At 40.0% G+C, this 21336-nt stretch overlaps 1 protein-coding gene across 8 annotated transcripts in view; it reads left to right on the top strand.

The window, feature by feature from the left end:
• Positions 1 to 21336, top strand: part of QRICH2 (glutamine rich 2) — a 73629-nt gene that overhangs the window by 27374 nt on the left and 24919 nt on the right. For 7 of the 8 annotated variants that reach the window (XM_039327923.1, XM_039327925.1, XM_039327922.1 and 4 more), the window contains 7 exons: positions 267 to 361; positions 3339 to 3439; positions 5855 to 5969; positions 8938 to 9183; positions 11352 to 11474; positions 15565 to 15639; positions 16837 to 17001. In XM_039327923.1, coding sequence (XP_039183857.1) covers positions 267 to 361; positions 3339 to 3439; positions 5855 to 5969; positions 8938 to 9183; positions 11352 to 11474; positions 15565 to 15639; positions 16837 to 17001 — 920 coding nt within the window. The remainder of the gene's footprint in view (positions 1 to 266; positions 362 to 3338; positions 3440 to 5854; positions 5970 to 8937; positions 9184 to 11351; positions 11475 to 15564; positions 15640 to 16836; positions 17002 to 21336) is intronic. The other variant, XM_039327924.1, reaches the window with a different exon arrangement.

Below are 21336 nucleotides of genomic sequence, written 5' to 3'. Positions count from 1 at the left end.
TCTAAGGTCACTGCCAGCCTTATTCCCATTCTCAAGGATGGGAGGAAATTACATTTCTAGGGCTACATAGATGAGAAAGATTTAACCTGTTCTCAGGTCATGAAGAATGCTACTACTTTAGAACAGAGGTGGGGAAAGGAGCAGAACTTTGAAAAAATGGGGAATGGGACAATGGGCAAGGGAGGGCATGGGTGATTATATATTATTTTGTTGCAAGATCTACCTGACCATATTCATAGCTTTTTTTCCTCCTTGTTTCTCAATAGTTTACAAGACCTTTGCTACCATTCCACCTAATCTGTCAGAACAACTTAATGCTATGCGTTCCTTGGAAGAAGACTTCAAATCTGAGAAAGAGGTGGTGAGTGAAGAAGGGGAATCAGGCTGTGAGAATGGCTGCTTTCAGATTTTCCAGGGAAATGGTGCTTTAGAAGGCGATCTAGAACATGGGCTGCAGCTGAATGACTCATTGTTTATTTATTAAGTACAGGTAGTCCTTGACTTACAACAGTTCATTTAATGACCATTCAAAGTCACGACGACACTGAAAAAAGTGACTTATGACCATTTTTCACAGTTGCAACCTTTGTAGCATCCCCATGATCATGTGATCAAAATTCAGATGCTTGGCAACTGGTTCCTACTTATGACGGTTGCAGTGGCCCAGGGTCATGTGATCACTTTTGTAATCTTTTGGCAAGCAGAGTCAATGGGGAAACCAAATTCACTTAACAACCGTGTTACTGACTTAACAACTGCAGTGATTAACTTAACAACTGTGGCAAGAAAGGTCGTTAAATGGGCCAAAACTCAACAAATGTCTCACTTAACAACAGAAATTTGGGGCTCAATTGTGGTCGTAATCCTAATGCATTGAATTTTATTTTAAAACTAAGGAGACATTTTTTTAAAAGGAGGTTGTGTCCGTAATCAATAGCTTTCTGTCCTAAATATATTACAAAGCTCCTTGTCATCATTTTTGGCTTTATTATCCAGTCTTGTACTGTGATCCCTTTTAATGGAAAGCGAGATGTTTTTACGCTTAAGTGTTTGGTTTTGAGACCAAGAACAGACAGCATTTTGCTGAATATATCAAGTCACATCCTGATTACTACTTGAAGACATTGCAGGGATCACCAGTTCTGGCTTTGGGTCTCTAAAAATATGGGCCTCAATTACAGCATGTCAGAGAAAGCTACTTGTTTCTGTGGAGGCAGGCATTTTGTGGAAGATATCCTACCCCCTTTGCAGTTCCTATGTGTGCCCTGTAATGTGTTGTCATTCTATGCAGCCCGATGCTGCTTTTGATTACAGTTCCTTCTTTTAAAAATGAGCCTTTTTCATTATTAATCTTGTACCGGACAGTTTCTTCCAAGTTTGCAATGCTCAAACAGCATTTCAGTCTGGGCAGATTGAGACAGAAATATTGGCCTGGTAGAAATTGCATGTTAAGTGACTACGTGTTTTTAATAAGACCTTATATTGAGCAAGATCATAAATTCACCTAGTTTAATATTGTCTGCTCCACTTTGGCAGCAACTCTCAGTTTTACCAGCTCTGCCTGGAGATGCCAAAAACTGAAGCTGGAATCTCCTACATAGGTTGTCTTCTAGCAACAGATCTGATTTTCGCCTTCCTTTTCTGGCTTCTGCCGTTGCCCTTGTTGTGCATCAAGAGTAGGGCTGTGAGGACAGACAGCAGCTGGGCTTGCCATGTCCAATTTTCCACTCTCTGATTTTCCATTGGGCTATATAAAGATTCAATTTTATTCCTAATGAAATTTTTTGAGAATAATCATTCTAAAACCTGATTGATCTGTTTATGTTGTCTGTTTTGGAGAGCTGAGTCAATTCTTCTTTGCTTTTAACTGCCTGAATTTGTTAGCATTCCAAGATAATCCAGATATGAAGCATGGCTATAATTATTAATTCTGCCTTACTTGTAAGGTTGTATTAACAGAATTTTCTAAGCCTTGAAAGTACCCCTCCCTTCCTTCACTGTACTCTTTCAAAAACTGAGGAAGTCCCTTCTGAAATGCTTTCGCCACCCCTCCTATTTCGGTCTCAAATTTTGTTTATCAGACCATTGTTTAGGCCACGGGTGTCAAACTTGCAGCGTCACATGATGTGTTGTGATGTATTGCAACTTTTTTTGCATTGCCGGAGGTGGGGTGAGTGCGGCCTCTGCATGATGCAACTGCCCCCCCCCCCGGTTTAGGCCATAGCTCTTCCTCCTGTCTCCCAAGGTCATTCTCAATTACCATTATAGATTTATTAGATATCACAGCAACTCTGGCATTTTCCATTGAACCTCTGCAGATAATCCATTGTCCCTTTGGCAAGAGATTTTTGCCTGATTCCACTTCCTAGACTTAAATAAATAAGCTGATCATAATATCTATTATAGAGTTTCAGCATCTTGTTCCCACTCCGGGGAAGAAATGCTAGCAGTTTATTTTCTTTTTGTGTAAAATGAAGGCAATACTTCAAGGGCTGGGATGGACATTGATTGGATTATGGAATGGGATTATGCATTTCTTCTGGTCGGTCAGTCACCTCAAGGAAAAGAGAATGAATAAGGGCTGACTCTTGTGTTTGCAGATGATTGCAGATTGGTTTCAAACTTTGAGGAGCTGCAAAAAACTACTTTTATGTAAACGTTGTATCTTCTGTCTAGCACAGTTGGAAGCATGTGGTTCTAATTTGTAGTTAGGCATTTTGCATTTATTTGAACTATAGGCCATTCTAGAACAGGTTACCATCATCCTTTACTCATTGGATATGCTGCCAGATGGCTAGGAATAACTTCCCTTTTTGGCTAGCAGTTGTAAGAATTATAATCCAATATATCTATAGGCTGTCAGACTGTAGAACAGCTGCAGTCTTTGGAGCTGTGCTGTGCTTTGGTAGTATTTTGGAATGCAATTGAGCATGAACACAGCATCAGTCAGAAATTTATTAAAGGAGCTATGTGATTCTTCCAGGTTCATGCTGTTGCTGCTACAGAGAAACTGCACTCACAATCCAGCAATCGTGTACAGCTCCTTTAATAAATCATAGACAGATGCTGGGATCTGAAAGCATCTCTTTCAGATCAAATCCAAAGCTTTGCCCAACCCCAGGTATTTATAATATTTCATTTATTTCTACATAGGCAAACAGAGTCTATGGGGGGTCTCATCCATTTATCTACCTCAAGACTTCTTTGCTGCAACAAAGATCTGTGCTGCCCCTTTTCTCCCGCAGGATGTTTTATTCTATACAGGAGTTTTGTAATTTGAGTTGTTTGTGGCAAACCTGACTTCTAAACATTACTTTTCCCTCCAATTGTGATTCTAGTTGAGGAGGATTCAGAATGCAATTGAAGGAGAATCGCCGGGAGAAGAGGCAGAGAAAATAGAGGGAGCTAGTCAGATCACCTTGCAAATAGGTTATCTCAGGTAAAAGACTAGAAAGCACTAGAAGAGATGATATTGCTGGTGGGCCAAGCATGTTTATTTCACTGATATTCTTAAGATCTTGCTAAATATAGTAAATGGCAGACAATCTATCGTGTGCATGTTCTGCTTGCTATAGGAAGAAAAGGAAAAGAGATCTTTATTCTGAAAAACTGTGTAAGAAAGTATTAAAAGGTTACAAAGGTACATGGCAAACCTCAACCTAATTATTATTTTCAAGGAAATGAATGACTTTTTAAAGTAAAATGCACAAACTTAATTTGATGCTTTGTTGCCAATTTGGGGCAGAGATGCTTTGCGTTAGTCTTGACTCTGGACAAATCCTTGAAGTTTTCTTGGCAAGATTTCAGAAGTGGTTTGCCATTGCCTCTTTCCTAGGGCTGAGAGAGAGTGACTGGCCCAAGATCACTCAGCTAGCTTTGTGTTTCAGGCAGGACTAGAACTAAGAGTCTCCTGGCTTCTAACCTGTAAACCACTATACCATCTGGCTCTCTCAATTACCAAATATTCTGATGTCAAATTTCTTTGACTGCTCATTTTTTGCAAATGTCATTGTTTTTGCTATGGCTTTTCTGACAGATATAAACAGAAAAGCCCTGTCTAGCAGAGATTTCAATTGCATTCATTAGAAAACATATATTGATGATTTTTTTAAAAAAAATCTATAATTTTTCCTCAGAAAGATATTGGATATGGTCTTCCATTCAGTTGCCTTTTCAAAAACAGCCAAACTAAAACCCTTGGTCAATACCTCATGATGCTGGTTGCTAAGGTACCCACGGGGTCAAAATAATCAAAATGGCGATCACTCAATTGATTCTCCACCAAGAGTTTTGGTTGTATAGGCACAATTACTATTATGATTTTTTTGACACATTCTCTGCAGATGCCTTACAGGAAGGTGATGCATAAGCAAAGATTTTGTAATGTAATTTTAGCATAATCGATTGATGATATCAAAGCAGCATTTTAAACATTTCCATGCCATCCTTCATTATAAGCATTCAGCATTGCTCATATTTGAAAATAGACTAAATATAGCAATATAACAAAACTGTTAGTGTAGCTTGCAGAATGTGAAAATGCATTTAAATATGTTACTGGCCTGTGCTTCATTGTAATTTGTTTAACCACTACACAAATGGGTTTTCCGATTAAAGTGTTGTATTAGAAAATGGAAGATCAGGAGTTCTAGTCCCTGCTTAGGCATGGAAACTAACTGGGTGATGAGGAAAAATAGTAGGAGGAAACTTTATTTTATTTCTACAAAATAACAGTGGTACGTAAATCTAATAAATAAATAACCATGGCCTACTGAATAAACTGTAGTTGGTTTGGTTGATAGATGTTAACGACAGACAAGCACACTGGTCTATTCTGTTATGAGAAACTAACCATTCTAACTGAGCTCTTTCTCATTTAAAGACACATTTTGTAAGGGCTTCCACCTGAAAAAAATGAAAAGTTATTTGTTGGGGAGAGGGGAAGTGGTGTCATGTCTGGGAGTTAGCTGAGATCAGCAAGGGAGTTTTTCTTCTAGTTATAGCAAGTAGCTGGTTTCCTTGGTTGATACCTTTCCTGAACTGAAGCCCCAAACCTAGATTATGAAATTTATGGATGTTGCTTACTTCCATTATCAGAGCAACATGTAACTGAGCAAAAAAGTGACATGTCATTATGTAATTTTGACTTCACTGGGTGGCATATATGCAGGTACATGACAAAAATGCTTTTATTAAAAATCGTGCATTTTACCAAGGAGATTCAGCATAAAGATCTGGTTACATAGCATCTGCTATCACTCAGGAATTCTGGGAGTTGAAGTCCATAAGTCATAAAAGAGCCAAGCTTGCCTACCCCTGAGTTAGGGCATGAGTAATAACTCCCTCTCTTTTGGCCCCCAAATGGAAAGAATTGTGGTGATCGGCTCATACCACATGGCTCTTGTGGCCAGGTGCTTATCACAGTATTGGGGTGTTTTGCTATGGGGAATTGATTCCTGTGATATAGTTGTAGAAGCAAAAGACTTTAAAAAAAATCAAGAAGGGTTTCTGGCTCAAAGCCTGTGTAGGTATTTAATCCAGTTTATCACCTGCAGATGATCTGTCCTACTCATTTGCCCTTGCAGTTTTATAGAAAGCAGAAATGTTTGAAGCATTTTGCATTTCCAGGTGACATCATTAAACACTTAAGGACACCTCCATCCTATTTGCAGGAAAATTCAAGAGAAGGGAACAAACAAGGCAAATTTGCTGATCTACCCTTGCTTCAGGATTATATTTGAAACCATATATTAGTTTCTATGGTGGACAAAGTAGACATATATATGTCATATGCTCCAAAAAAATTGTTTTATTTGCTGAGTGACACTTCTTTTTTGTTGGTTTTGTAATTCAGAGCAACAGTGCAGGATATAGAGAAAGAGCTAAAGGAGCTGAGACAGAAACAAGATACGGGGAAAGCCACATTGGAGCAATCAATGACGGACAATGCCTATTACCTCCAGGAGCAGGTCAGCAAATGAACTCAGAATGTGTTGAGATCAGAATGTCTTTAGCTAATCTAAACAGCAACAACAACAAAGAACCCAAGTAACTGGGAAAAGCACTGTGTGTGTGTATGTGTGTGTGTGTGTGTGTGTGTGTGTGTGTGTGTAAGACTGCTGTGTCCTTTCTAGAATTTATATTTATTCCTATGTATTATGGACAAATCCTTTGTTATGAAATGTGTTGAATTGGTTGATGTTGTTTCTATAGCTAGTGACCAGAATGTTGAACTTGCAAGCTAATAAATGAGTCAGGAGTGTGGACAAAACTCACAATGTTGTCCACACATTCACAGTGAGAAGCTTGAAATATAAGCAGGAGATGAAGGATCACACAAAAAATCAGGCTTGAGAGCCAATCCAAGATTTGAAAACCAAGACTTTACCAAGTTTGATGTTTCATCTCTCGCTTTACCTTTATGTAGGCACCATGGTCAGTTTTCAGAATTACTGGCTTCCTGAATACCTAGCATAGTAATTGACTTATATGTACTTCTTGGCCATACTCAGAAATTTAAATCAAGTTTTCTTTGGGTTGTTAAGTGTCTGAAATGTCTAGAAGTAACTACAAAGTTTGAAAAAAGCATCACAGTGCTGTTTATTCCTGGCCAGCAAGAATGAGACCCCTAATTTCTTTTGACCTTGAACAGCCCCTGGAATTTTTCCTAATTTGATGGGGTTTGCAGAGATGGTTTTCCAATGGAAAACGAATGGATGGCACAGGTTCAAGCAATTCTAAATAAGATCTGAATAAAGCAAAGCTGCCTCTATTTCAGGAGCAATGATTTTCAGCTCTGCATTCGTCTTGCAATTAACAATGAACTAGTAGTAACAAGGTACAGGAATAACGATGCCTTCCTGGTGATTAGCTCACTAGATTTACTTTTTTTCAGCTTGTCTTCAACATGCCCAAAGCCTCATTACATTGTGGGTAGCTTTTAACTTTCTTGTATTGAGAGATGTGGGTCAGAATCAGCTTCTGGAATCTGGAGTCCTCCCAGTCATGAGTTTGTAACTTGTACTATCAAGAAGTTGAAAAGGACATCTGGTGGAAATAGGCAAGTTGTGGGAGGGCTCAGCAAAGGGGCAATTTTATTTCTATAATTAAAGAAATTGGCACAGCTTTCCCTCCTTTAATCTCTGGGCTGGCATTTAAGTTTACAGGATTACAATCATGCAGAAAACAAAGTTTATTATATGGGTCCTTGCCTCTTTCTGCTTCAGAAAGAAACACCTGGCTATAGAGTGTTCTGGTTGTTCCTTCCCATCTAATCTGCCCTTTGTTGCCTTGCAGAGCCTTTATTTCTTGATTTAGAACCATACCCATGGAGTTATTCCTTGAATGAGCTTTTTATCTGCAGCTATTAGCAGGAGGATAATCTTTAGCCCCCATTAAATGCTTCATTTGCTAATTTCTGCATATCAAGAAGAAGAAGAAGCCAAGCCTTTTGTTCCTGGCTACTTGGCAAAACATATTGATTTGTTATAGCAAGTGCCTCCAATTTAGCACTCTCAAAATGGTGTAAACCAATGGTTCCCAACCTTTTCTTTACCATGGACCCCCTTTAAATACTTTTTTGTGGCCACAGACCACTAAACACAACATTTCTTCAAGCCTTTGTGGATCCCCTGTGATGACATTGCAGCCCCTCAGGGGTCCACGGACCACAGGTTGAGAACCACTGATGTAGGCTATGACTCCTATTATCCTTAGCCTTCAAGGGAAGTGGAGATTGTTGTCCAGCCTATCTGGAGAGTGCCATTTTGAGGCTATCCTTTAGGTGTTCAGATCAATCTGATGGGCAACCCCCATTTTTCCCATTAATATAGTGGAAAATTTGTTTCCTTTATAACACCATAATAACATGTTTCATCATTTTGAATGTAATCGTGGCTAGCTGCAGATGCCTATGGGAGAACTCCCATTAAACAGAGTCAAAGCTTGCCCACTGGGAGGTCTATCTAGCTGCCCTCAAAACTCTTTTTGCTCAGGTTCCACATTGTTGCAGTGGAAGAGGGGTGGGATTTTCAGCAGGAGCAGACTTTTTCTTCCTTGCACTAAGTCGTAAATCACTTCCCAAAGCTCTTTCAATTATTCTCTATTATTCCCATGGACAAAATATGTGTGGGAAACTCTTGCTAATATCAGTGGAAGCTGCCTTTTGGAGTTGGGATTTAGTTTCAGGGAAGTTCTAGAAACTATTTAAATGATTATTGATGTATTTAACATTATTATAATGAAGCCAAATTCTACCATTACAAGGTTATTCTAGCTTTATGTATTTTTAGGTTTATCTCAGCTTTGCCTTAACGGGCCAATCCAGATCCATATATGGCAGTGGTAGCGAACCTATGGCACGGGTGCTAGAGGCAGCACTCAAAGCCCTCTCTGTGGGCACATGCGCCATCACCCCAGTCCTAGGCCTTCAGCTGGGTTTTATAAAACCTTTTCGTTATAGGCCTCTGCTGCTGTGTGCAAAAAAAAAAAAAAAAGGTTCAATCAATCAATTTCAACTTCTCATGGGAAAAAAAAAGATCTTGCAAAGTTGGAATTGATTGATTGAACTTTTTAGTCCTACCCAGTCTGCCATTACCATCGCAGCCACGCCCACCCAATGGGCCATACACCCCAATTGGCCACACCCAGCCAATGGGCCACACTGACCCGGCATCCAACGATGCATGTGGGTTTTGGGTTGCAGTTTGGGCACTCGATCTCTAAAAGGTTTGCCATCACTGATATATGGTATCCTCCAGTCTAGTGTCCTGGAACTAACAGTGTTGGAACTCCCTCTAAAATAAGCTTACAAAGCTGAGGAAAACTGATTCAGTCCAACAAATTAAAACAGCTGGTTTCTGCCACTATATGTTAGAGATGAAAACCAAGATTTCCTTTTCAAGAAACCAAACCCCTGCTTTTCTCACTTGCTCACAGTTAGACAAGCTTAGATCTGTCATAGAGAACATGATGTCCTCCTCGTCAACCTTGCTGTCCATGAGCATGCCACCCATCCCAGAGTCTGGTGCAGCTCAAGTCCAAAGCACGTGCGCAGCCTGCAGCTTAGATGTCAGTGAGAAGGTTAGCCAGTTGTTCAAGCGCTACGAGCAGCTGCAGGACTCAGTCAACAACTTCATGTTGAGGCAGGCAGAAAGCAAGACGAAGAAACCCAGGCAACGCCAGGTAAGGCCAGAAAGAAGATGGCTCAGTCTGCACTTCTTTTCAGTTTTCAACTGGATAGCTTTGTAAACTGCAAACTCAGGTGAGATGGGTGGTGTGGAAATTTAATAAATAAATAGCTAAGGCCATGGTAATCCTCTCCAAGATGGACAACAATGGATGTGCTTTGAGCCACAGTTTGGATAGGGAGGCCTAATTTATTGGAACTGTGGAGGTGTGGATGATCTGTCTAGCTCAGTATTGCCTGGTAGTGTTTTCTAAGAGTGTCAGATATAGGTATTTGCCAGCTGTTCCTGGAGAAGCCAGGAACTGAATGTGGGAGCTTTTGTGTGCAGAACATAGTTTTTGCCTCTGAGCTTTATCGCAACCTTTTACCCCAACGATAGTGGCTGCCTGCTTGCTAGTGGGGAGAGAAATGCTTTGCAGATTCATTCACCTTTCAGGTCATATTCTTTACTGACTTGGTCCATACATCATGCTATGCTATCTTTTTTAAACAACAATTTCTTAATCTCAGCTATGGCAGTATTAGTGAGGCTTTCTAAGTACTTTCTCCCTTTGAGGATTTTTTAAGCAGTCACAAGTTCAACACATCGCATGTTTTCTAATAGAGTTGCTCAGGAACATAGAACATACCAGTAGAATAATAGAGTTGGAAGGGACTTTGGAGGTCTTCTAATCCAATCCCCTGGTCATGCAAGAGACCTTATACCATTTGGTTGTCCAGTCTCTTTTTGAGAGCCTCTAGTGATGGAGCAACCACAACTTCTGAAGACAAGCCATTCCACTGGTTGATTGGATGTAGAGACCGATGATGTAGGAAGGCACCATTTTTGCCATAGATCTTGTGTGGGGAAATGGAAGCAGATCTGTTTTAACATACTTCATATTTCACGATAACAGCACAACTGGAATACTTTTAATATAGAAATTACTTTTGATAGTTTTGAAAGAGGAACTATAAATATCATACCCTGCTTAATGATTGTCTTCCTGTTTCAGGAGGTTTTAGTATTTTAGCCATGAAACTAGCAGGTTCCCAACTTCCCAAAACTGCTTTCTAAGAGTCATTTCTAGGATTCAAGTATATTGTTTCATTCCTGATTAAACTTAACACTTTTACACAATTTCATTTTTTTTTAATAATTCAAACTTTGCTTCATGCAGTCCCAATGTCCTTGGCCAGGCTTATCTTAAACCTTATCATAAACCTTGTGTTACATCATGAAGTTCAGTAAGATTGTTGATATTCGGAATTGCAGCTTATCTCCTACAACACTCCATTAGTAAGCCTGTTATGCGTTGCTTTGCTTTTGTTCCATTGATTTGTCTGCTATTTTATCTTTAATTTAAAATAGCTGAAGAAATTATGGCAGCAATTATGGCACACAGTTCAATCTTATGCAAGATTTCTGGTTTTGTTCTAAAAGAGTTTCGGTCTTTTAGAACTGTGTACAGACACGTCTATTCAACTGGCCAATTTCCAAGGTCATGGGGGCTTGGTTTGGTTTGATTTTTTTGTGAACTTTTATTTTACTCTCTTATTCTTAGATACTCTTCCAAGAGGGCTTTGAAGGTTGAATGCAGGGACCCCAGTCTGACATAATTACTTTTAGTATCATGTGCTTCTTGAACTTGGATGTTGGCAGAGCATTTAACAATGGAGTTTCCCTCAGTTTCGACTAATCTGATTTTTAAGTTGTCACATATGAATCTAAGCCTAAAAGTTGTGAGAAGAACACCCAAAGAACATGTCAATGTCCTAGATATGAATCCATCTTCCATTACTATGTCAAGGATGTTCTCATTTTGTTTCTTCCAACCTTTTAATGGGAAATCAGAATGTATATAACAGCTGACCATCATGAATAATAATAAACTGGGGCCACAACCTAGATGTGCCTGTTATATAATAAAGATACATTTATATTATTTCACATATATCTGGAATTTATTTTATTACATTCAAATAAAATATCCTCCTGCCAACTTTTGGAGCAGACTTTCTTTGCAGGATTTCCTATTTGTCATGAAGAGATGGATCGACCTTTCATTATTTACTCCAGGTTGTCCAAAGGCAGCAGCTTGAACTTTGAAAAAGAGAACAAGAATGTTAATAAGACCGTCACTTTTTTCTTGTTGACTTTGGCATTCATGCTTGTTCCAATCAGGAAGAAGAGGTGCTCAACCAAATCCAGAGTACTATCCTGCAAGTCCAAGAAGACTGTGAGAAGCTGAATGCCACTACTGGCACTCTGGTTGAAGATCATCACCAGAAACAGAAAGAGATCAGTGTACGTAACTTTGTGTCAAAGTTAGCAGGTGGGATCAAAAAATGGGAAGAAGGTCTTGGAGATTGTTCTGAATGCAGTGGATATCAGTTCTGTTTTTGATCAGGATTGTTGTCCTTGCTGAAGATTGCATAATGAGGCTTAAAGTAGCTATTAGCCAGAATGGCCCAGAAAGAAGGAATACTGGATAACCCATGGCCTATTGTTTCAGAGATATTTCCTTACTTAAACAAAGATATTGAATGTAAGTAATCCTTGGTTTATGACCACAATTGAGCCCAAAATTTCTGTTGCTAAATGAGGCATTTGTTCAGTGAATTTTGCCCCATTTTACAACTTTTCTTGCCACACTTTTTTAAGTGAATCACTGCAGTTATTAAGTTAGTAACACAGTTTTTAAATGAGTTGGATTTTCCCCTTGACCTTGCTTGTCAGAAGATCACAAAAGGTGATCACTTGACCCCGGGACTTTGCAAGTATCATAAATATGAGTCAATTGCCAAAAGTCTGAATTTTGATCACCTGACCATGGGGATATTGCAATGGTCGTAAGTGTGAAAAATGTTCATAAGTCACACTGAATGGTCACCATTGAACTATTGTAAGTCAAGAACAACCTGTAACCACAAGCAGTTAACTTTCCTTGTAGGAAGCTGTTAGACAACGTTGGAAAGGATGATCACGTGACCACAGTTGACCGTGGATGCATAGCAGTATGCGAGCACTGAAGTGACTACACATTTGCCAAATTTCAGTCCCATGGGAATCATGGGTTCTGGATTTTGGATGCATTTTTTTAATTTAGCCCATTTAAGATACAATGATTCAAAAACTGTTGCCTCAGACATATAATTTTGCCCAATTGAAGTTTATAAACAATCAGACATGAGAGTTTCAGTTGTATTCTAGACAACCTGTGACCCATTGGGTCATCCTTTCAGAAACATTTCCTTACCATATTCCTCAATGCCTTCAACAACGACAGAACTAATGTACTGCCTTCACTGGAAAAGTTGGGATACATTCAAAATGCTTTGAAAATAATCCATGTTGCACTATATAACATAGTCAAACATCAGGAAAGGAAATGTTCTATGAAATTTTGTAGTATGTCACACGCTGTTTTATGTTTTATGTCAGGAAATGTTTTATAAGAATTTGTCAAATTTCAATTCATGGGAATCATGAGCCACAGATTTAACTCATTCTGTAAATTAGCCCATTTGAGGTATCTTGGTTCAAAAATTGTTGCCCTATGATGCACTGTTTCACCCAGTTAAAGATCATGGGAATGAGAGTTTTAATAGTATATAAATAGATGTAAATATTAAGGCATGAAGTTGTCTCTTTATAGCTTTGTTTTTGTTGCAGAAAAGTAAGATTCTTATATATATGTGGCTAGTACTTAAAGGCATATAGTATACCTAGGTGCAGTATAAGTAGACAGTGAAAGTTACAACATGGTATAAACTAAAATCAAAATACAACGTTTATTAAAACATCTAATCCCAAGGCTACTATAATTAAAATCAGTACTGAGTATTGACACTGAAAGAATAGAAGCATTTTAAATCTGAGGAGACTGAAAGCCAAACATAATTTAAGGGGCAGTCAAATCCAAAGAGTAAGAGCTAGATGTGAGTCAACTCCTCTGACTTGAGGGAAAACTTAGTGCCCCTGATTGCACAATTGAACTAAGCACACAGAAGCAAGAATTGTTACCAAGTTGTTCAAATAAGTAGGTGTTCCTATACACACAGCCTGGAAGATCAGCACCAGCTGTTTAAACTTTTAATGCTTCTGAAGACCAAGCCAATGTAAATATTGGTGGAAGGAAGAAATAAGGGTGACCAGGACCACATGGGCTGCATTATTCTGGACCTGAACCAAAGGGCAGAGAGTAGATTCGGGAAGATCAGCCAAAAAGCTGTTGCAGTTATTCAAATGAGACACCACCAAGGCATGATGCAAATACTTAAAAAAAAAAAAAATGGATGGAATTCTGGATACTCCTAAGGTGAAACTGACAAGATTTTGTCATTGTATTGATGAAACATCACTAAGAAATCCAGATCTTATGCCATCAGAGATATCAGTACCAGCAATCTTAAAAAGTGAAAGGCAGAAGAAAGGATGGTCAGGGTAAAAAAAACAGTAAGCTCAGCCTTGTCCAAATTTAATTTAGATCGGTGAGAAAATATCCAGTTGGATATTTCAGGCTCTTAGAGTGTCAACACCAAGACGAGGGTTAAGGAATACACTTGGATGTCATCAGCAGAGATAGGTTAGCTAAACTGTAAAGAAAAAATGAAAACAAAGTATCAGAAATGAACAAAATTGGACGTAGGACCACACTCTGAGGGACACTCTGTGATAAAGGAAAGGATAGAAAACCAAGACAGAAATAACAAAAAAAATGTGATGGGAAATATAAGACTGTAAGTGCTCAATTCAGGTCCAGTCAAGTCAAAGTAATTTATTAAACTTTTGTGATAAAAAGTATCAAATGCCACAGATAAAACTGCCAGGACAAATACTGATGTTGCTTTGCTACCAGCAATAACAGATAACCCATGTCAGTACCAACTTAATGGATTGATCTGCTTAAATCTGTGAGTGAAATGGTTCAGTGAAATTATTTCATGACTGAGAGGACAGAAGGACAGAGAGAATATCTTGTTTAATAGTATTAGACACAACATAATAGAAGGTAGTTTTGATTTGAATCCGTATAGGATTAGAGCTAAGGTTAAGTTAATCATTCACTTTAGGCTTGACTAGCAGCTTTTTTTCCCCCTCTTTTTCATGGGATTAGATTAAATATGTCATACCCAGTAAGGGTCATGACCTGATGACATCAGAATCACATGAATTTTGTTTGCTTCAGTGATATTACTGGTTAAACATAGTCTTTTTAAAATTAGTACACACTATAACCACTAATAGGATATGAAAGAAATAAACTGTTGGGGCATCCTAAAACCATTTTGGCTCCATCTTGAGAAAAGTAGAACCTGCTTACTACTTGAACAGAGAACCACTAGGAGATTTTAAAACTATGTTATGGATCTGCCCCTGGACCCCACTCCGGCCGCAAGTTCAGAGGAGGAGGGTGAGTTTGAGTCGACAAAGAAAAGCACGGAGCCGAATATTGGTCAGGATCGGGGCTTAGAGAATGCTGGCCTGATGGAGCAGCCTCAGCTGGGTCGATCAGAAGAATGACAGACTGAGGCTGAGTGAGGTGAGCCACACTGTAGCACAGTGTTTCTCAACCTTGACAATTTTAAGGCATGTGGACTTCAACTCCCAGAATTCCACAGCCAGCAATGCTGGCTGTAGAATTCTGGGAGTTGAAGTCCACATGCCTTAAAATTGTCAAGATTGAGAAACACTGCTGTAGTAAGTTGGCCAGGAGGCTCCGGGTGAGGACTGGGATCAGCTGCCACCAATTAGCAATCAGGAGGAGGAAGGGTCCACACCTTCTGATTCAAGGACATATAGAGCAGAGAGGAGACAGGCACAACACCAGTCAGCTACTTGTGAGGAGGCAACCTCACCTCATGAAGGGCTGAACTGGTGTTGCCTATTTAATCCTATCCTAAGGACTTGAGCGTTGCTGGAGCAATGTGCCTTGTGTGCTTGTGCTCCCATTCAACTTGTGGACTGCTTTCCTGGACTTTGTGTTGCCCAGTAACTCTTGCCGTGCTGAATTCAGAATCTGGACCAGTGCAATGGGGTGCTTTCCAAGGAACTGTTTGGGGAGGAGGGGTTGAATAAACAACTAGACTCTTGCTGTATGTGGGTGGGTGGGGAGCGGGGTAGCACAAACTAAAAGACAAGACTAGCAAGTCGAAAAAACATCCTGGAAGAAGGAAATGGCAAGCCCACTTCCTGATGTGTCCCTTACATCAACCATGGGATATTACTATCTCTTTTATGTGGTAAAATATAGGCAACATCCAGGCCAATGGAAATAGGGAAGATCTGCTTATGGATTGTTTATAAAGATAGCGGTGATGATGATAAACTTACAGGAACTGGAGTTTTTGTTTTGATAACAATGTCCCTTCGCTTTGCTTTCTGTTCTCTAAAGGCATTGTACAAATCACTGGAGAAACTGGAAAATGAAAAAGTTGATAAGGATTCCCTAGAGATGGAAATCCACGTGGTAAGCAGTTTGACTTACTGACATACGATGGATATAAGCATACTTGGGGAATCATGAATAGATACTCCTGAGAAAGTTTTATGTACAAATGGAGCCTGTGGGGCAGTCAGGAATAGCAAGCTTCCACTCTGTTTTGAATGGCCATCCTGATACTGGTAGTCCTTGAGTTAGGAGGGCAACTGGGACTGGTATTTCCCTTCCTAAGTGATGCGGATGTATAGTGCAGTGTTGTGTGACTGCACCATTTAGTGATGGTAATCCCTGAAGTCCCAATTGCCGCTGTTAAGCAAGGATTGTGAATCATTAAGCAAGCATCTCCTCACAACTTTCTTCCGGCTTCCAATAACCAAAGTCAGTGGGGAAGCCGGCAGGAGGCTGCAAGTTTTAGATGGCTTGCAAGCAGGCTGGCAGGCAGGTTAGGGTTAGGGTTAGAAAGAAAGAGCCAAGGAGGTGCAGCACAAGTGCAGTGGGGCTTGGGGTGATTGCTGCTGGGTGAGAGAGGGTGTGTGAGGATACGCTAATGGGGTGGCGTGACATGAACATGGCAGAGCTTGGGATGGCTGTGGCTGAGTAGAGATGCACAAAGGCATGCGAATAGTGGGGAGGAGAAGCATGAGCATAGCGGGCTTGGTGTGGCTGCTGGGTGGGAGGGGTGCACGGGTGGCCAAAGAGGTGCAGCACAGATACATCAGAGCTGGAGTGACTACTGCTGGGTGGGAGAGGATATACAAGGGGGTATGAGTGGCTGGGGAGGTGTGTGGGTGCAGCAAGGAGCAGGAAAGGTGTCCAAGTGAGGAAGATTTGCCCAAGCACCCTGTGACCTTCTCTGCTGGCGTCCCCATTGACTTTGCTTATGGGAAGCTGGCAGGGAAGATCACAAATCATGCTGTAACTGTCATAAGTGTGAGCTGGCTGCCAAGTATCCAGATTGTGTTCACCTGTCCATGGGGTTGCTGGGAGAGCCTAGCTGTAACCACCTCTCATCCAGCACTATCCATAACTTTGAATGATTCTTGAATGAGTGGTTATTAAAGGCGGACTACTTGTATTTACCATCCTTTGAGCTTGGGTTAAGTGGGACTAGTGCTATTTTGGACTTTTGTGTAATTTGTGGCTTTTGAGGGCAGAGGAGGGAGAGATCCTCAGATATCAATGAGACCAAAGATCTATCTCTGTCCTTTTTTTCTTCATTTTCAGAAAGCAGATAAGACTGCTCTTGCAGCAAAGGTCAGTCGCAGCCAGTTTGATGCCACCACAGAACAGCTACATAAGATGATGCAGGAACTGCTAAATAAGATGGTGGGGCAAGAACAAGACTGGCAGAAAATGCTTGACAAACTCTTGATTGAAATGGACTCCAAGGTAAGCAAGATGCACCCTTCTTAGCCATTTGCAATCCCGTCAGCAGGAAAACTACTTGTGCTAGTGGTCCATATTGTGATTGCAGTGAGACTGCTAAGCTCCTTACAGAAATGTTGATCCTTTTCTCCTTGGCCAGGAACATGGATGGATGGTAGAATACATAGCTTGTGTTTTCCTTAACAGCCACGTGGACCTGAAGCACATTATGTATGCATTCTGATTTCTAGCTTGTTTCTGGACGCAGTGAAAATTCTGTTTTTGATCTAATGAACACTAACACACATGCCTCTTCCCCAGTATTTCCCAGATGCACTGGGAATTAACATCTCTGGCTGGCAATTCGAGGATTTGGCTCCACTGCCTCTAGAGAGTAGGAGACTGAAAGAGGTTGTAAACAGACTGAGATGAAAATTATGAGCTCTCTTGTTCTCTCCAATTATTCAGCTACTCTTGCTGTATAAGCTATGACAAGAAAGGGGGGAAATAGATCCTTTTTCTCTGGTGGCAAAGAAGCCTCTGCAGGGAGATGTCCTCAGTGCCTGTGCTTTTATTGTATAGGCAACAAATCAAGACCATTATTTTCCTGTCTTTTGCTTCATTTGCATCGTTATTTTTTCTTTCTTTCTTCGGCTCCTATTGCTGGTCCTGTTTCTACAAAAATAATAAGAAGAAAGTGTTAATTTTATTACTATTTATGAGGCTTCATTGAAAATGTTTCTACCATAAACTACCTGGAGCTTGGATAGTAGAAAGGCAGGAACATTAAACTAAAAAGAATAGCTTTATAGGAACAATTCCTCTACTCTTTTCCATGCCTCTTTGTGTGGAATGTTTCTGGAACTAATTCTGTCAGCCTTTACTTGCTTGTAGGAGAAGGCTCTCTTGCAGAAAATAACGATCCCAGAGTAAATAAGTAATATAAAGAAATGCAAAGCACAGGAGCAAAAATTTAATAAAATCACAATCTAGAAAAAAAATAAAAGAATTAAGAACCCCTTGTGGTATGAACACTAAGGAAAAACTATATAGAAACAAATCAACCATGTATTTATTATTCATGTATTAATTAATTAAACTTATTGTACTGCAAACTACCAAGGCCCCTTGGTAGTTTATAGCAAGACGTAACATAGACATTAAAATTCAAGATAGTAGGAAAAACTAGCAATAACAATTAAAAACAATTTACACGGTTTATTTAGAACGTTTTTTGAAAGAAAGCAAAGCTGTTAGGTCCCATAACCCAACAGGGAATGTGTTCCAGAGAATGGAGGGGCTAGAGAGAAGACTTGACCTAAGCTGCAGCAATTGTAGATGAACTTCCAAAATAATCTCTAGGTGTGGATGGGGCTGGGGAATCTTGTAGAGGTGTTTCCTCAGAGAGGCTGGAACTGAATCATATACCGGTTTACAGATAATAAGATAATATCCCTTCACGCTTTACCCAAGGGCAAATAGGTAGGCAGCACAATGTCTTTAACTCAGATATAATGTGGTTCTTTTGAGTTCTTCCCGAGAGGTTTGATTGGTGAGTTCTGAACCAGTTGACGTTTCTAGGATAGATACAAAAGCAGCCTCACATAGAGTATGTCACAGGGGTCAAACCTGAATGTTATTAATACGCATCATTTTAAGGATGAATTTGGTGTATCAACCAAAATTGGTACATCAGCCAAAGCTAATGAAAGGTGCTACTGTATTGGCCATTGCCTCAGTCTAGAAAACTAAAGAGAGAGTTGCATCAGAGGCAACTGCAAATTCCATACCTCTTTTTCTTAGGAGCTTAGAACAACTACCTCTCTGAAACCGTAACACTGGATCCAGTTGCAGTTTATTATTATCCATTATCCAGCCATTAACTACAGGCATGGACACAGGGAAGCCAGACTATTGCCTGAAGATGTTACAGAGAAAAAGGTCATCATCAATATAGTTGTAACACCCGGCTCCAAATTTCCTGTTTATCTCCCCTGGCAAATTCATGTTGATACAGAAGAGCACTGTAGGCGGAATGGAGTCCTGAGAGACACTCATGTCGAGCAACTGTTTCTAGGTGACATAATCTGAAATCTACCAACAGGATCGCAATAGTTCCTATTTCCTTATTTCTCAGATGATCTAGAAGAATACCGTTACTGATGATATCAGAAGCTGCTGGGAGGGCAAAGAGAATCAACAGATTCATATTCCATCCATCTACAGCAGTGGTTCTCAACCTGTGGGTCGGGACCCCATTTGGGGTCGAACGACCATTTCACGGGGGTCACCAAACAAGGCTGTCCGCCATTTTTTTCCCCTTTTCTTTGGCCACGCCCCTGGCACCCGGTGATGTATAAGTGGTTGGGGGTCACCAAAACATGGGGAACTGTATTATGGGGTCGCGGCATTAGAAAGGTTGAGAACCACTGATCTACAGAAACAAGGCAATCTCACACACAATCTACTTGGAGGCCAATTTAAAACAGTTTAAAGAAAATCTATCCCTGGGTTTGCTTGCAGCTAAGAAGTCACCATCTTCTTATGTTACCAACCATGGAAAGCTAAAAACTGGCCTACAAGTGATCCAATGCAAACTACTTTAAAAGTGGAGTAATAATTGTCTCTTTTCAACAAAGGAGCATCCTGGCTACCACAGAGATGCATTATGATGCTAACTAAAGTGTTTATAGTAACTTTTCAGGTAGAAATTACCAGTCAGGACGCACAGGAATCTAGAAATCAGATGATGGAACATGCCATTCCCAGTAGCCTGCCCATATCCTTAGGTGTCACAAGCTATAGAAAATACTAGAAAGTTCCATAATTAGTGCTGCATCAGAAGAGGCAGATGGACTGGCCCCAAAGTGAAAGATATTATCTATAAAAAAGTTAACAGCAGCACAAGGCTCTCTAACATAACTCTGGGAGGAAGACTGTATGGTAAGAATCAGTCCCCTCATAATTCAAAACAATTTAATAATTGCTTTTAATTGTTCATAAGCTTGCAGATGCAACGCATGCAGAAAAAATGTGTTGACATGTGTTCAAACAGGATTTAGTCTACACCTTATTGGATACATGTTGAGTCTTTCTCCATCTACACTGTAAAAGACTGTCTGGCCATTTCAGTCTGCCCTCCTCCCCCCCCCCTCCCAATATCATGGGGCCATCTCTGAAGCAAGTTGGAAAATGAATTTAGGAGACATTTTGATGATAAGGAAATACTTTATTTCAAATACAAACTGGCATCAACAGAACCACTGGTGAGATCAACTACAAACCCTTCCAAAGCTTCTTGAAATCTAGTAGCCTTTTCAGATTATGCCAATAGATCTACTTTACAGAATCAAGATGTAGCCACTAATCCAGCCCTAACCAAATGATTGTCCTTCATGACAGTGGGATTTGGAATCTTCCCAATCATGGCATATCTCCATCAGAACAGATCAAACTGAGAATGTGACCTCCATCATATGTTGACTGATTGGAACAATCTCCTCAGCTGCTCAAGACAAACTGGTTCCCAAATGGATATTGGGCTCCCTCAGCATTGTAAGCCCGTGGGACTCTGAACAAGTCCGAGACCAATTCTAGAAGCTCTGTTTGGATTTCATTAAGTGGTAGAAGAGGCAGTTCATTCACAAAATCTCTAGCCTAACCTGCGTACCAAGACTGAATTATGCACATTTTAGTATAAAGCAGTTTTCTCAGTTTTGTAGAATATTTTGATGGGAGCCACAGCACCTATACATGCTCACCTGTCTCCCACAGCTGTGTTTCATTTTACACAAGCCAAATGGACTACTTCACCCACCACCCACAATTGTGCGTGATCTCCATTTCATTTCAAGTTGACTTGTTCTTACAAAAGAACTGGTTCTTTGTGGAGATGGAACCTCCTTAAGACTTGAAAAATGACAAGACCGTTGGAGAGAGGAATACTCTTACATTTCTAATCTCCATTCCCTATTAACTAGCTAGTTTTCATTCAAATGCTATACCTATAGTGGCAAATGAGCATATAGCAACAATATAGGATTATCGGCCAATGAACAATATGAATAGTGAATAACAAAGCATTTGAATGTCTCTGTTAGGTAAATACAGTTCTAACACAACATAATGTCAGTATTAACCAAATGCATTTTAGCAGTCTGGGGTTGGCTTGGCTTATCATACTGATACATAAACTGGTTTCTTTGGTTCTAACTTAATATATTATGCAAAGACTTCATTGTAGTAATGTTTTATGGTTTATGAGTCTATGAACCTAGCCTTTATACCTAGCTAAACTATGGTGTAGTGATGTTTAATGTCAGTCTAGGTGTCTTCTTGTGGACAGTGCTGCATTCTTTT

The sequence above is a fragment of the Crotalus tigris genome, unplaced genomic scaffold, assembly GCF_016545835.1.
Source record: "Crotalus tigris isolate CLP2741 ecotype Arizona unplaced genomic scaffold, ASM1654583v1 scf7180000024370.6872682, whole genome shotgun sequence".
Lineage (NCBI taxonomy): Eukaryota > Metazoa > Chordata > Lepidosauria > Squamata > Viperidae > Crotalus > Crotalus tigris.
This window is presented reverse-complemented; position numbering and strand designations above follow the sequence as displayed.